Source organism: Auxenochlorella protothecoides, assembly GCF_000733215.1.
Source record: "Auxenochlorella protothecoides strain 0710 unplaced genomic scaffold scaffold36, whole genome shotgun sequence".
Taxonomy (NCBI): Eukaryota; Viridiplantae; Chlorophyta; class Trebouxiophyceae; order Chlorellales; family Chlorellaceae; genus Auxenochlorella; species Auxenochlorella protothecoides.
In genome coordinates, this window is record NW_011934143.1 from 563,913 (window position 1) to 577,246 (window position 13,334).

At 66.3% G+C, this 13,334-nt stretch overlaps 6 protein-coding genes across 6 annotated transcripts in view; 3 read left to right on the top strand and 3 right to left on the bottom strand.

Moving 5' to 3' along the window:
- The window catches only part of F751_3470 (Adenylate cyclase type 10), a gene marked incomplete at both ends in the record, with an annotated part of 8,967 nt that extends 5,472 nt beyond the window's left edge, over positions 1 to 3,495 (bottom strand). The window contains 4 exons of the mRNA XM_011397847.1: positions 15 to 1,616; positions 1,734 to 1,957; positions 2,161 to 2,307; positions 2,917 to 3,495. Of these exons, the coding sequence (XP_011396149.1) occupies positions 15 to 1,616; positions 1,734 to 1,957; positions 2,161 to 2,307; positions 2,917 to 3,495 (2,552 nt within the window). The remainder of the gene's footprint in view (positions 1 to 14; positions 1,617 to 1,733; positions 1,958 to 2,160; positions 2,308 to 2,916) is intronic.
- A 1,211-nt stretch (positions 3,496 to 4,706) lies between these two features.
- On the top strand, positions 4,707 to 5,791 carry F751_3471 (Cytochrome c oxidase assembly protein ctaG; the record flags this gene model as incomplete). Its single annotated transcript, XM_011397848.1, has 3 exons — positions 4,707 to 4,904; positions 5,160 to 5,228; positions 5,573 to 5,791. The coding sequence occupies 3 exons, from the start codon at positions 4,707 to 4,709 to the stop codon at positions 5,789 to 5,791; spliced, it is 486 nt and encodes a 161-aa protein (XP_011396150.1).
- A 206-nt stretch (positions 5,792 to 5,997) lies between these two features.
- Positions 5,998 to 7,558, bottom strand: F751_3472 (hypothetical protein; the record flags this gene model as incomplete). The annotated part of the gene is made up of 5 exons (XM_011397849.1): positions 5,998 to 6,122; positions 6,346 to 6,484; positions 6,704 to 6,911; positions 7,056 to 7,137; positions 7,468 to 7,558. 5 exons carry the CDS (start codon positions 7,556 to 7,558, stop codon positions 5,998 to 6,000), a joined length of 645 nt encoding a protein of 214 aa, XP_011396151.1.
- A 296-nt stretch (positions 7,559 to 7,854) lies between these two features.
- Positions 7,855 to 9,244, top strand: F751_3473 (hypothetical protein; the record flags this gene model as incomplete). The annotated part of the gene is made up of 4 exons (XM_011397850.1): positions 7,855 to 8,139; positions 8,246 to 8,423; positions 8,645 to 8,814; positions 8,981 to 9,244. 4 exons carry the CDS (start codon positions 7,855 to 7,857, stop codon positions 9,242 to 9,244), a joined length of 897 nt encoding a protein of 298 aa, XP_011396152.1.
- Positions 9,245 to 9,690: 446 nt separating this feature from the next.
- Positions 9,691 to 11,231, bottom strand: F751_3474 (hypothetical protein; the record flags this gene model as incomplete). The annotated part of the gene is made up of 4 exons (XM_011397851.1): positions 9,691 to 9,791; positions 9,955 to 10,337; positions 10,564 to 10,773; positions 11,206 to 11,231. 4 exons carry the CDS (start codon positions 11,229 to 11,231, stop codon positions 9,691 to 9,693), a joined length of 720 nt encoding a protein of 239 aa, XP_011396153.1.
- Positions 11,232 to 11,461: 230 nt separating this feature from the next.
- The window catches only part of F751_3475 (hypothetical protein), a gene marked incomplete at both ends in the record, with an annotated part of 3,289 nt that continues 1,416 nt past the window's right edge, over positions 11,462 to 13,334 (top strand). Inside the window, 6 exons of the mRNA XM_011397852.1 lie at positions 11,462 to 11,538; positions 11,625 to 11,717; positions 11,931 to 12,398; positions 12,591 to 12,621; positions 12,718 to 12,778; positions 12,987 to 13,150. Coding sequence (XP_011396154.1) covers positions 11,462 to 11,538; positions 11,625 to 11,717; positions 11,931 to 12,398; positions 12,591 to 12,621; positions 12,718 to 12,778; positions 12,987 to 13,150 — 894 coding nt within the window. The remainder of the gene's footprint in view (positions 11,539 to 11,624; positions 11,718 to 11,930; positions 12,399 to 12,590; positions 12,622 to 12,717; positions 12,779 to 12,986; positions 13,151 to 13,334) is intronic.

The window sequence follows — 13,334 nt, forward strand, 5'->3', positions numbered from 1 at the left end:
CGCCGGCGCCGGACTCGCCGCCGGCGCCGCCGGAGCCCAGGGGGCTGGAGGTGCTGGCCACACGGGCCGAGTAATCGCCCAGCTGGTCCGACAGCTGGGCCAGGCTGGCCATGCCCACCAGGCTGGAGGAGGAGCTGACGGTCTCGCGCGGCGCGGCGTAAGGCCCAGCCGCGCCGCGTGGCGGCGGCCCGCGCCGCTCCACCGCCTCGCGCCTCTCGCGCCGCGAGCCGTGCGGCGTGACGGCCCGCCCCACGCCGCCCAGCAGGCCCTTGGCGGAGCGCACGACGCCGCCCAGCGACCAGCGCTGGCGCGACTCGGGCACGCCTGCGCCCGGCGCGGCGCCCGCGCCCTCCGCCAGCGAGAAGCGGGTGACCTGGCGGGACACGCCGGCGCCGCGGCCGCGGCCGGCGCCCGTGCCGCTGGGCGTACGCAGCGGGGGCAGGTCCGGGAAGGTCACATCCGAGGAGGGCGCATCGGAGGGGCCCGACCGCTCGGCCTGCAGGCCGCGGCCGGGCGTGGCTCCGCCCGCGCTGGAGGGCGCGCCCTCGCCCGCGGCGGAGGTGCCGGCCTCGCTGCGCGCCTCCTCCTCGGTGATGGTGGGCTGGGAGGAGCGCGGCCCACCGCCGCCAAACTGGCCCGACCCCGCGCGCCCGCCGCCGTAGGCCGAGGTGTAGGACGACTGTGAGCTGAGGGAGGCGAGAGACGAGACGCGCCCGTCCCACGAGGACGGCGCGTGCGGCAGGTGGGGTGTCGAACCGCTGCCGCCGTTGCTGGTGGGCCGGGCCATGACCGGCTCAGAGGCCGACACACGGATCGGAGCACCCCCCTCAGCGCCCTCGCCCGCCGGCCCGTCGGCGCCGCCCGCCGGCAGCGAGCGCGAGGCGGGGGCACCAGGGGGCGGCGCGCGCGCGCCGCGGTGCGCCGGCAGCTCCGGCGGCCGCACCGACTTGAGCGATCCCGTGTACTCTGCCAGGCGCGCCAGCGCCATCTCCTGCAGCGCGCGCTCCTGCGCCAGGCTGGGCCCCAGGGGTGCGGTGCCGGCGTCGGGCGGCGGCGGCGTGGCCGAGGACGTCGCCGCCGTGGCCCCACTGCCCGACGAGGGCGGCTCGGCATTGGCTGCCGGCGCCGCCGCCGGCACCGCCAGCGACGACGCCTCCTTGCCCGCCTCGCCGCTGGGTTGACCGGCCCCCGGCGCGTCAGGGTCGCTGCCCGCCGAGCCCGAGCTGGCGTGGCGGGTGTGCAGGCGCTCGGCGCCCGCGCGCAGCGGCGCGCCGGCCTCGGTGTTGCCCGAGGAGGGCACCGTGCCGGGCAGGCTGGCCTCCCGCTGGCTGGCCCCCGCGTCAGAGGAGGCCGACTCCAGCTCGCCGCTGGCATAGGAGGGCGGCGAGGCCACGCCCGCACCCGCCCCCGCGCCGTCGCGCGCGGCTGCCATGGCGGCGGACAGCGCGGCGGCGTTGCGCGCGCCGCTGCGCTCACGGTGCCGCGCCATGGACTTGCTGGCGGCCGAGGCGGCGCCTACCAGGATGCCCTCCACCGCGATGGTCACCGAGTCGGCGGCGCCCAGCAGCGTGGCCGCCACGGGGCGCCCCGCATTGCCCAGCAGGCTGCCCACGGGGCTCAGCAGGCGCTCGCCGCCCGCCGCCGAGGAGCGCGGCGCGCCCAGGTCGGAGGCGTCGCCGTCGCGGCCGGCGCCCTCGGCGCCGTCGCCGCCGCCGCCGCCTGGCGCGCCGCACTCCTCCGCCACGTACTCCACGACGTCGCCGTTGGGCAGCATGCGCATGGCGCCGTAGCGCTGGGTCAGCGTGTAGGCGCAGGCCACGGCGCGCAGCAGCGCGCACTGCAGCCCGCCGTCCAGGGAGGAGCTGGCCTCCTCGGGCGTGGGCGCAAACAGTACGATCATGGAATCGCCCGCGAAGCGCATGACGTCGCCGCCGTACAGCAGGATCTGGTCGATCACCTGGAGATTTTGGGGGGTGTAAGGGCTTGCGAGGAGTGGTAAGAGGGGGGCCAGGGGTCGGCAACGTGGCGAGTGTCAGGTCACAAGGATCTCCCGGCATCTCAGATGCCTTGGGCGCTGGCTCGCCCCCCCCGGCCCGCGCCCGCCCCGCTTTGTCCCCGGCACCCACCACAGGACCCCCCAGTCCCCCACAAACATCGTACCTGCGTGAAGTAGCGGTTCATGCACTTGGTTAGCAGCTCCAGGCCCACGCTGCCCTGCTGACTCAGCAGCTCCGTCAGCGCGGTGAAGCCGGTGACGTCGGCGATCATGACCGCGCCCAGCTGGCGCTGCAGCGCGGGGAGCATGGCCTGCGAGACGGCGGGCGCGGGCGCGCCGTCCGGCGCGGCCATGGCGGCCGCCAGGCTGGGCAGCTGGCGCGGGACGTTGCTGGCCAGCTGGCGGCGCAGCGTGCCGGGGACGAAGGGGGTGAGCAGGGGAAGGGTGCGCGCCGCCGCCGCCGCGCGCTCGGCCACGGTGGGCGCCGCGGGGTTGGCCGAGGTCCGCGGCGAGTCCAGGATGTACTGTGCGGCCGCGCGCGCGTGGCCTGGGGTGGAAGGAAAGGGAGGAATTTGAAGGGGAGGGGTTGGGGATGCTCGGCACGGTGGCGATTGAGAGGCATTGGGGACAGCAAGGAATCCGCTTGACAACGGCGTGGCAAGCAGGAGGGCATTTGGGGGGGGGGGGCCATGTCACCCTCCCGGGAGTCTGCTCCCAATGACTCCACCACATGCCATGCGCCTGATGTGGCCTTGCCATGCAGATGTGCTCGACACAGAGAGGGAGCAGGTGGGACATCCAGCGACGATGGCTCATGCTGTGCCGGCCCATCGTGCCCTCGTGACCTCCCCGCCCTACACCACCCAAACCTGCATCCAAATCCCTCGCGGATCACCTTCGGCTGTCTGTGGCTGCTGGACCTGCACAGGCTGTCCACCCCCGGGCCCCGCCGAGATGCTGGGCCTCGTCCAGCCAGAGATGGACATGTTGCGCCACGAAAACTTGCCGTCCCCGTCACCATGGGCGTCCCCTGGGCCTGGGGCTGCGCGCCGGCCCTCGTTGCCGTCCAGGCTCAGGTTCCGGGTGGGCCGCAGGATGCGCTGGCGCAGCACCTGCCAGGCGTTTGTCGTCACTGGGCTCCTGGGCAGGGCTGGGGATGCCCTGGGGGCGTAGGGGTTCGGGGGCTCGGCGCGGGGTGGGTGGGGGGGTGGCAGCCTCCCAGGGGTGCCGGGGGAGGTGTTGGTGGAGGGGGACGGGCAGGCCTCCGAGCCCCCGCCCCCGGGCCCCGTGACGGGTTCTCCGAGGGCTTTGGAGGGGTCGATGGGCGCGGAGCTGGGGTGGAGGGGTGCCCGGTCGATTCGCTGGGCGTCGAAGGCCCCCATCTCAGCCACTCCCCGGCCCTCCGTCGCGGCCCGGGCAGCCGAGGCGAAGGGCGAGGGAGGGGATTTCGGGAGCTGGATGGGGACCTCCATGGCCTCCGCGCTTATCTTGGGTGTCATACCGGGAAATCCTGGCTGGAACAGACGGCCGAGGAGCTGTCGATGTTGTGGCACATGCTGGCTGGGGCAGCGGGGACCGCAGGTGCCTGTCCCTAAGGACACATCGTCGTCGAAGAGGAGCTAGACAAAATATCGCAGCATATGTGTAGCATTTAATTCAAGGCCTTCCTGCTCCAGGGGTGGGGCATGTTGAGGAGTGGAGTCGAGCCCAGGTTTACAAAGCTCCAGGCGATGGGAAGTATCCTTCATTGCAGGGGCGCCCAGTTCCCTTCCCAAAGGTCTCGGCCTTATGCATGCACCGACCCCTCCACCATGACCCACCTGCTGCTTCACAAACATCGGGTCCCTCCTGCCATGCTCAAAGTATGACAGTACCTGCCTGTTTGGGATTGGGCTTCTGGAATTCTTCCGTTTCCACCGCACGCACAATCGACAATATGATCTCGTGGCAGAGGGCGCGACACATTTTCATAGGCTACTGTGCACTTCCCTCGAGGAAGCAAAACCCCACGACGATGAAATTGGTGTGATTTTACATTCCTTGATGCAATTGTAAACAAAGCACCGACCTGCTGGTCAGACCAACACCAACACTCGGCCGGGCTGCGTGTCCCCTGCACGGCAGTGCGAGTGGTCACGCCCCTCCCTCGGCATGCTGAGAAGGTTCAAAAACCTGCACAGACATGCCATAAGGGGTGTTTGCCAGATAAATCTTCGAGGACCCGTGCCGTCTGGCGCCATCACCGCGCTTGTAAGGGGAGAACTGCCTCCTCAGGTCTTTCATGATACCCAGCGACGAATAGCGCGCAGACTTTTCACCACTGGAAGGTCCCTGCACGGTCCTCAACATGTGTATGAGAGGACGAAAGCAGCATCCTCTGAGCATGCCTTGTACTTGGTGCGGTGTCAAGGACGGAGATTGAGGGGGAAATGCCTGTGTGGCCTGCCATGCCCAGGGAGGCCGGGCTGGCAATGGGGGCAATTGCAATTATGCTGAGGTATACTGTTGGTGTTCGTGGTCAAAGCATTCCCTTTTGGCCGCTTATACAGTTGCATCCCTGGCGACACTCTGATCTGCACCACTTCACCCTTTGCTTGCTATTGATACACCCAAGCAGACTATCATCCGATACAATCCCATCCTACACCATCAGGTCGGCATGACGGTGGCGCTGGTCGGCGCGACGTACGGCGCAGTCCCCGTCTATCGCATGTTCTGTGCCGCAACTGGGTACGGTGGCACCGTCCAGGAGGGCGCAAGCGTGGAGGCCAAGCTCCGAGCCAGGGAGGAGAACCCGAATGCAGAGGTGGAGACGGCGGCTGCTGCCCGCCAACTCACCGTCAGCTTCAACGCCGATGTCTCGGACGGCATGCCCTGGAAGTTTGTTCCCACGCAGCGCAGCATCAAGGTCAGTAGCTGTGGTATGCTACCAGAGCCAGGAAAGGGCGGATGGTCGAACCTTTCTGCATCGCGGGAGCGTTGGGAGGCACTGTGATGTTTAGAGGGGCCTATGAGAGCAACTTCAGCCGTCTCGACGTAGTTCGCCTCCTGCATCGATGAGCATTCATTGTCCTCTCTGAAACCTTGCAGTCATGCAGTGCAATCCGTGTTTCTTGTACCTCGATTGTTAGCACACCCCTCCCTATCCTCGCACCCGGCACAGATTCGACCTGGGGAGTCTTCACTGGCGTTCTACACGGCCACAAACCTCAGCGACCATGCCATCACAGGAGTCTCAACATACAATGTCACCCCGATGCAAGCCGGCGTGTACTTTAACAAAATCCAGTGTTTTTGCTTCGAGGTAGGAGGAGTTGGATTGGGCCGTCAACTACCGATAGCGGAGTTTACATGGCACAGGGCCAGGCTTGGAGGCGCTCTTTACTATTATTTACTGTAATTATTGCTTTCTCGGAGAAGACTGTGCAGGAACAAGTACCAGATGTCATATGTCAGTCTGGTCAGGGCAGCCACATGCCTGACACCATGTCTGCAAGGTCTGAGCCCCTCTGCCCTGATCCTCAACGCTCACAATCTCCCCTGCACCACCGCGGCACCCTGCCCTCGTACATGCAGGAACAGAAGCTGAGGCCGGGCGAGTCCATCGACATGCCCATCTTCTTCTACGTGGACCCAGAATACGCCACAGACCCGCGCCTGAAGCATATCAATGCCCTCACGCTCTCCTACACCTTTTTCAAAGTGTCCGAGGACGAGGTTGAGGCGGGTGAGGAAGGCTTGCCGGCAGCGGCCCCCCTTCCTTCCGGGGCCCCCGCAACGCGAGTGACGGCTTGACTCAACAAGCTCGTGATGGCCTTGTGGATTCATGCGGTGGTCTGCCGAGGCTGGGAGGGCGGGGTGCACCCACCTTACCCCAGCGGCATCAGATGCACTGTCCCTTTAAGTCTGTCAAGCTCACAGAGGCTCACATAGCACACCGGGAGGGTTGAAGCTCGTGGGGCAGCGCTCCGCCACCTCACCGCATGCAAGCTCGCAATCACTCACTCGCCGGTGAGGTACCTGAAGAGCGCCCACCCTACAACTAGGACTGCCAGGGTGGCGAGCGCGGTGACACTGACCACGGCAGCCTTGCTCACCTGGCTGCCCCATGCATCGCCCCTTGACCCTGGAGCGGAGTGGTGTGGTGTTTGGCATGAGCTTCTTGGGAGGATGGGATTGGGCGGCCTGGGCGTGCATGCCAAGCCCCGGAGGCACTGGTCTCCTTCGGGAGCAAGCTCATGGACCCGGATGTCCACCGCGCGATGCCCCCCCCTGCCAAGTATGCTAACAATTCAGCCTTTCCAGGGAGGCTCTGCAATGGCACTCTGCGCACCCATTCCCCCTCTCACCTGCGTCGCCCTCCTCCTGGACGTAGGACTTGGGTTGGAGGGTGTACACGTCGTCTGCCAGCGGGACCTCTGCCCCACCCTTTGCGGCCCGCCAGCCGGGACCCGAGTCTCCGGTGGATACGTCCACGTAGATTGCATCCTGCGGGTGGATGCGATAGTGTGTGTGCTGGTTTTGCAAATGAGGAAGGGGATACTTTTGTGTGATGAGAAGGAAGAGGGACGGGAGCGGCGCTGCCCTGCTTCCAGGGGTATTAAATCGAACTGCACTTCTAGCCTTCACACACCTTCTTACTTACTCACTCCAAAAAGAAAACCACCGACTCCAGGTCTTGCCTCCCCCAAAACACACCCACCGCACCTCTTTCAGCTGCACCGGGAAGATGCGGAGGGGGCGGCAGGTGTTGGAGGGGGTCAGGACTCGAAGCACCGGGTTGGTGGGGTACCACTCCAGAATGGACCCATCCTTGAGGGAGAAGACGGTGCCGGTGGCGGGGCACTCAATGCCGTAGTTCTGCGTCAGCTTGGCCTTGATCAGGCCCTCGCTGTATGCGCCCTCCGCAGGCGACCTTCAGTGGAGGGTCGTGAGGTTGATCGGGACAATCCATGGGTCGTCCTTTGGGCACATCAGGCCATGCATGGCCGACCTGTGGTATTCTGCCCTGCACCATGCCCATCGTTCCCATGACCATGTCAGGCCTCCACTCCCTCACCGAGCCTCCAGGGCATAGATGGTGTCACGGTACCAAAGCAGCAGGATGCTGGTGCCGTTGATGCGCACCTCCTTCCTCTCCCCTGCAGATGGATTAGGAAGAGTTGGTTCACACAAGCCCTGGGTGCTGTGTTCTTGCGCCAGGGGTTGAGGCACACCCCATGCCTGCCTGCAAGATCAGTCATGAACGCTCCCTGGGTTTCAATCCGCCCCATGCACTCACCTTTGGGGAGGTCTTCCGGAGCGATTGCGGGAGTGAAGCTGCCAGAGGCTGTCGATGAGGAGGCTTGAGCACCTGGAGGGCCGATGCAGGTGACAGGTGTCTGAGTGGCAGGGAGGGGCCTCCATGACATGGCCTCAGCCACTCACCCCAACAATTGCGCGGCCATGTGCAACCCCCGCGTCACACTCACGCCTGCTCCTTGGTCCTTGTGATATCCGCGCAGGCATGGCCGCCTTGCGAAGGCTGAACAGGGGTCTGCGTGCCTGCGGGAGCGCCATCATCCTGGCAGTAAAGCCAGGGATACCAGGGCATGCCCTGGAAATGGAGGGTGCATGCAGGGCAGTCAGGGTTGCCATGGTGTCAATATGCGCTGATTGTGCCGAGTACCACCCCGCCGCAGTGCATGAGGCCGCGCATGGCCCGTGTCGTCGCCCTCATGATCTGGGAGTTGCGCGCTCCCGGGACCTCAGGACCCCAACGGACCGGTGGAAGAAAGCGGAACTGCTGGGCACATATGCTCGCCCGGGGAAGGGGCGTCGTACAAGGTCTACATTTACAATTCGCACATAATCTAGGCATGGAGGAGCGACTACGGGCCCAGGTGCCGACTGTGGCAGCTGCCTTTCGGGACTCCTGTCAACTCGCCAGCGACAGTCTGTTCGAAGCTCCCGGCTTCGCCATGCCCGCGACGCCGCGTGATGGCCAGCATCCGGGGCAGTACATAAAATACAGTCAGGTCGAGTCTTTCCTGGCGATGGCGGAGCAGGCGCTGCGGGCGCGTGACCGGGCTGTGGATGCTCTTCGGGACGAAACCGCTGCCCTGATGTCGGACTTGGACAATGTCCGGGGAGAGAAGAGCAAGGTCGGTTGACGGTTCGGAGTTCTTCCCTTTTTACCTCGAGAGCTTCCATGGCCCGATTTCATCCCCCGCAGCCCGCTGGCCACACACATCCCATCATCCGCCCCAGGTGGAGGTGGCAGAGTCTGTGGCGGTTGAGGAGGCCCAGCAGTTGTCGAGCCTGGTGCAGCAGCTGCACGCCGAGAAGGCCGCCATGCAGGCGGCGATGCAGAAGCTGCAGCGAGAATCGCAGTACCTGACGGACGAGAACGCCCTGCTCCGAAACCAGTTGACCATGGCCATGAATGGTGGGTGGGTTGGGGGCCGGGCCCAGGGGCCGGGAGTGAGCGCCTGCTGCAGGTACGGGGTGCAGTTCTCAGGCAGAAACCCACCGTACAGAGCACGGCCTGTACCACTTCTTCCAAACCATGCTGAATTGGTAGATGTTCACACTCACGCCACGCATCCGCGTTCTCATCATCGGCCCCATCTCGTCATCCACCCCCCCCACCCCCCTCCCGCGCCGCAGAGCAAGCCAGCGGCGACATGGACCAGAACGTCAGTCCCCTGGGTCCACACACCGCCCTGATCGCCCACCTGACCGACACGCTGAGCGTGGAGCAGGATCGGGCGACCCAGGTGGACAACGAGAACATGCTGCTCCGGGCGCGGGTGGCCGCCCTGGAGAAGGCCGGCCTGGTGAGTCGCGGGCCGGGTGGAGCGAGGGGGGAGAGGGGCGGTGCAGTCCTGGCGCGCGCAGCAGAGTTTTCGACCGTGCACTTGGCAGGCACAACGGAGCCCTTCCGCAAACCCCCTCCTCTCACCCGCGCCCCCCTCACTTGCAATCGCCCCTGCCTTCTTCCAGGCCCAGCAGAGCGCGCTGGTCAGCTGCATCGAGGAGGGGGAGCGCAGCCTGCTGGCCAGTGGGCGCCGCGCGTCCCTGTCGCCCCAGGCCGTCCTCTCGCCCTCGCACTGGCGCAGCGAGAACACGGAGGAGGACGGCGCCGGGTCGGAGGCGGAGAGCTCCTCGGGCGGCGGCGGGGGGTTCAGCACGCCCGTGGCGCGCCGCCTCGGCACTGGGTTCGGGCCTCTGTCCCCTCGGGCCTCCCTGCAGGCCCAGGCCTCGTGAGGACAGGAGGGCAGGCGCCGCCCGGACCTCAGCCCACACAGGCGGGTCTCGTCCTGGCCCAGCCAGGCGGCAGCACGCAGGGCCCAGCCTGCATGACTGGCGTGAGGCGGCTGGCAATGTGCGAAAGAGGCTTGCGGGCCCCACACTTCCCCCGCTGCATGACTGCCGAGCGGGGCACGCCGGTGCGACGACCATGTGCCGACAACGAGCTCCCCTCCCTCGCAGTGTATCATTCTACCCAGACCATCGACCTGACCTTCTCCTGGAAACTCTGAGACCCTGACCTGTGTTCCCGCCTATTTTTATCGGACTGGACCCCTTTTCCAGCCACGCAGACAGATGCACGCCCTGGCTGTAAAGCTAAGAATGCCGAGGAAGCAGTGTTCTGCCGGACTCTGCACGCCGTCAGTCACCCGTGTCCCTTCTCTTGCAAGGATTGCAACATGTTACTGGGTGGCCGACACAGCCTCCATGGTGTCCCGCAGGACGACCTTGTTGCGGGTGTAGTGGTACTGCAGCTGGCTGTCGCAGTACCTCCCAGGGTGCCCTGTGCAGTGCCGGGGTCCAGAGAGGCGCCGCGTCCAACACGTGGTTCTAGCTGGCTACCAGCCCGTCGATGGAGGACTGGGGTGCAGACATATGACCCGTCCCAGCAGTACATTGCCTCAGACTTCCCCTCAGCCGCCACGCCATCGCCACCCGAGTGTCACCTGGGCTCAGGGCCTCCCGCGTGGCCACCCACATCTCCCAGACCCGCTGGACCTGGTCCCGCTGGGGGATCGAGCCGCGGCTCGTGGCATGCAGCGCGGCCTCGAAGCGGGCCCGCACCGCCTGCTGCACGCCCGGGGCGAGGGGACAGGGCAGGGGCGGCGGCTGGGCCTCGGCCCAGGCCAGGTCGTCAAAGAGGAGGAGGCAGCGCAGGGAGAGCCAGGGGCCGTGGCGCGGGTGCACGAGCAGGTGGCTGCAGGGGTCCAGCCACGCTGTGCCTGCTGCAACGGCCGCTCGCTGCATGGCCACGTACCCCGGTGCCTCGCCGGCGAGGCAGTCGGTCTGGGAGTGGGACCAGACGACACGTGCAGGGGGCTGGGGCAGACTGCGTTGATGTGGGAGGGAGGCTATGGACTGTAGAAGGTGTATTGGTGGGAATGGGATGTGGTGGTGGAAGAATGCCAGCTGATGCGATCAGGGCGATTCGTCTGGACGCCGGCACAGCCCAGGTCATGTGCCATGCCTGTACCACTGCCAGCATGCACCATTCCTCGCGACTCGATCTAACCAGTCATGCCCATCAAGCACACAGCAGAACAAGAGTACCACACCTGGCCAGCACAGCGCTCACGGCGCACTCGACGTAGGCCTCCAGTGGGTGCGGCAGCGCCGCCCACTCCCCATTCGCGGCGCAGTGCTGCAGAAAGGGGCGCCACAGCACGGCGCTGCTGCCCACCAGGACTGCGAATGCAGCACTGCCAGCCCTACCAGCGGGACGAATGCGATTGGAGGAGAGGGTGCCGGGCAGCGAGTCGTTGTACCTGGGGTGGGTGGGGGCATATTACTCGAGGTTGATGCCATTGCTTGCACGACAAGGGGGGGAAGTCAGTGAGAATTTCTTGCCCCATCGTGCAGGTCTCAAGAGAAACTGGGGGATGAGAAAGAACTAAATACATGGGCAGGTCTGTCACACACCAGCTCAGTGCTAATGGACTGATGATGTCGAAGCCTCGAGGTGCCAATGCTTCTGACAGTTGGGTGACGAGCTGACCAGGTGACAATGCACCCATCACCCATGCAGGTGCTGGTTCATCGATGTCCCAGCGCTGATCGGCAATGCTTTGCCGCTGACTTGCAACCGCAATGAGACCAGGTTTTGGCGCAAATCAGCAGCCAAACAGTGCTCGTCAAGCGGGGTGCACCACCGAATTCGCAGATCCAGCGCGCGCAATTCTTGACTGGAGTGATCGAACCTTTCGGCGAACGCTCTCGAGATCATGGCAGGCGGCACCCCCAGCGTGCTCGTGAAACAGAATGGCTAGGAGGTCGCAGCAGCAAGTGTCGAGTCGGTGCTGGGTCGCTGCCCACCTCTAGTGTCACAGACCCAACCACCCCTCAAACGCGGAGGCCGGTCTGCTGCAAAGCTCTGATCCGGGACCGAGACGCGGGTCTGTTTCGAGATCTCGGTAGAAACGGGCTAAGTCGGGACCCTGCGCCCTCCGCGTCGCCATGGTGGCCGGGCTGGATCTGGCCCTGGCCATTCGCCCAGTCCAGGACCAGAGCCGTGGCAACGTCCTGGTGCAAGCGTGAGTACCGAGCTGTTTGGTACACTCATATCAATGTCTCATGCCGTTCTGTGATCGCCGAATCGACGCGTCGTCACCCCCTGCAGGAAGGGCATCCACTTCCTCACGGCCTGTGACGCGGTGGCCGAGGCGGGGCAGGTGATCGCCTCCTACCTCGCCCAATCCCCTGCCAATGACGGGTAGGTTGGTGGGAAGAGGTCACACCATGAGCATGCCAGGGGCTGGTTTGGAGTTGTGCTTGGTGATGCTGCCCAAGGCAAGAGTAGACACGAGTCCCTGGCTTTGAAGGAGGGAGGGTGCCGCCTGGTGTGGGTCTGCATTGTCCACGTACGCCGATTTTGAGCAGCCCATGCTGTCAATGACCCGGAGATGGAGCACCTCCTCCTGGACAGGTCTGGCGACCTCCCGCCCCACGGCGCCGCCGGCCGCCTGGCGGTGCTGGGCGAGCGGTACACTGTGACGTACCGCCTGGTCCACGGCGTCCTCCTGGCCCTGGTCACCCTGCCCTCCGCCTCCGCCTTCCTGTGCCTCGAAGCGCTCGACGCCGTGCACCGCGTGGTGGCGGGCCTCCTCCGCGGCTCCGCGCTCACCCCCGCCAAGGTGGCGGTGCGCTTCCCTGAGATCTATGCCGCGCTGGACGACCTACTAAGCCTGGGCCTGGACCGGCTCCCGCCCGGCTTCCGCCACGCGCCCCTGGACGACCGCGTCCGGCTGTCCATGCCCGTGTCCACCACCGACGCCAAGCGCCAGTTCCGGCGCCTGGTCAAGGGCGCGCGGGGTGGGGGAGCGAGCGAGGCGGGGAGCGTCGCCGGGGACGAGGCCACGCACGCGGCGGAGGAGGCCGCCGCAGCAGCAGCAGAGTGAGTGTTTCTTATTTTTGAGAGGGGGGATAAGGGTGGATTCTGAAGGGGATCCCCCACTCAGCCAGTTCCGTCCGTACCGGTGTTGGCAGCTGCGCTGCTCTCGTGCGGCCACTGCGTCGGCGAGAGTGGACTTCATGCAGTCTTCCTCCCCTGTGATCCCCCACCACCAAAACCCATGTCCCTCTGCAGGCTCAACGGCCGGACTTCACCCCTGGAGGGCGTGAGCTTCGCCATCCCGCCGGACGCGCTGCCCCCTCCCCCACTGCGCGCGCTGCGCCGGGCGCCCGCCAGGGCCCCCGTGGTGGTCGAGCAGCAGCAGCCCGTCGGGGCCCCGCCCCCGGCCTTCGAGGGGGCCGTGCCCGATGCGCCGCCGCCAGGTGGGCGCGGCAGTGTCTCCTCATGCGATGTGGCCCAGCATTTGGCAGGGGAAGGGGCGAAGTATGAGTACAGCGCAGGCCCAAGCACTGCAGGATCGCCCTCTGCTGCTGTCGGGGCCCGGGAACTGGCTGGATCCTGCAACACCCTGAGCTCCTGCTGCCTCTTGCCGTGCCAATGCCTCCACGCCCCGATTCCCTCAACCTGCAGCGGCGGGGCCCGAGCCTGCACCCGCCGCCGCCGCAGAAGACGAGTGGGCCATGTTTGGTGCCGAGGATGGCAGCGGGCGGCCGGTCACAGGGGACCTGGGGACCGAGAACGAAAAGAAGGCCGAGGCCGAGGCCGCGCCGGTCGCACCCACCGCGTCTGACGAGGTGCGTGCCTGGCATGGGTGGGCGGGACGGGGATGGGGTGATGCGCGCTCCGCCGGCTAGAAGCCGGCTGTGCATGCCAGGTTCCTTCGTGCCGGTATTTGCCTTGCTGTATCCCATGCCTCACGGCCGCCCCCCCCCCCCCCCCCCCCCCCCCCCCCCCCCCCCCCGCCCCGCCCGCCGCGGC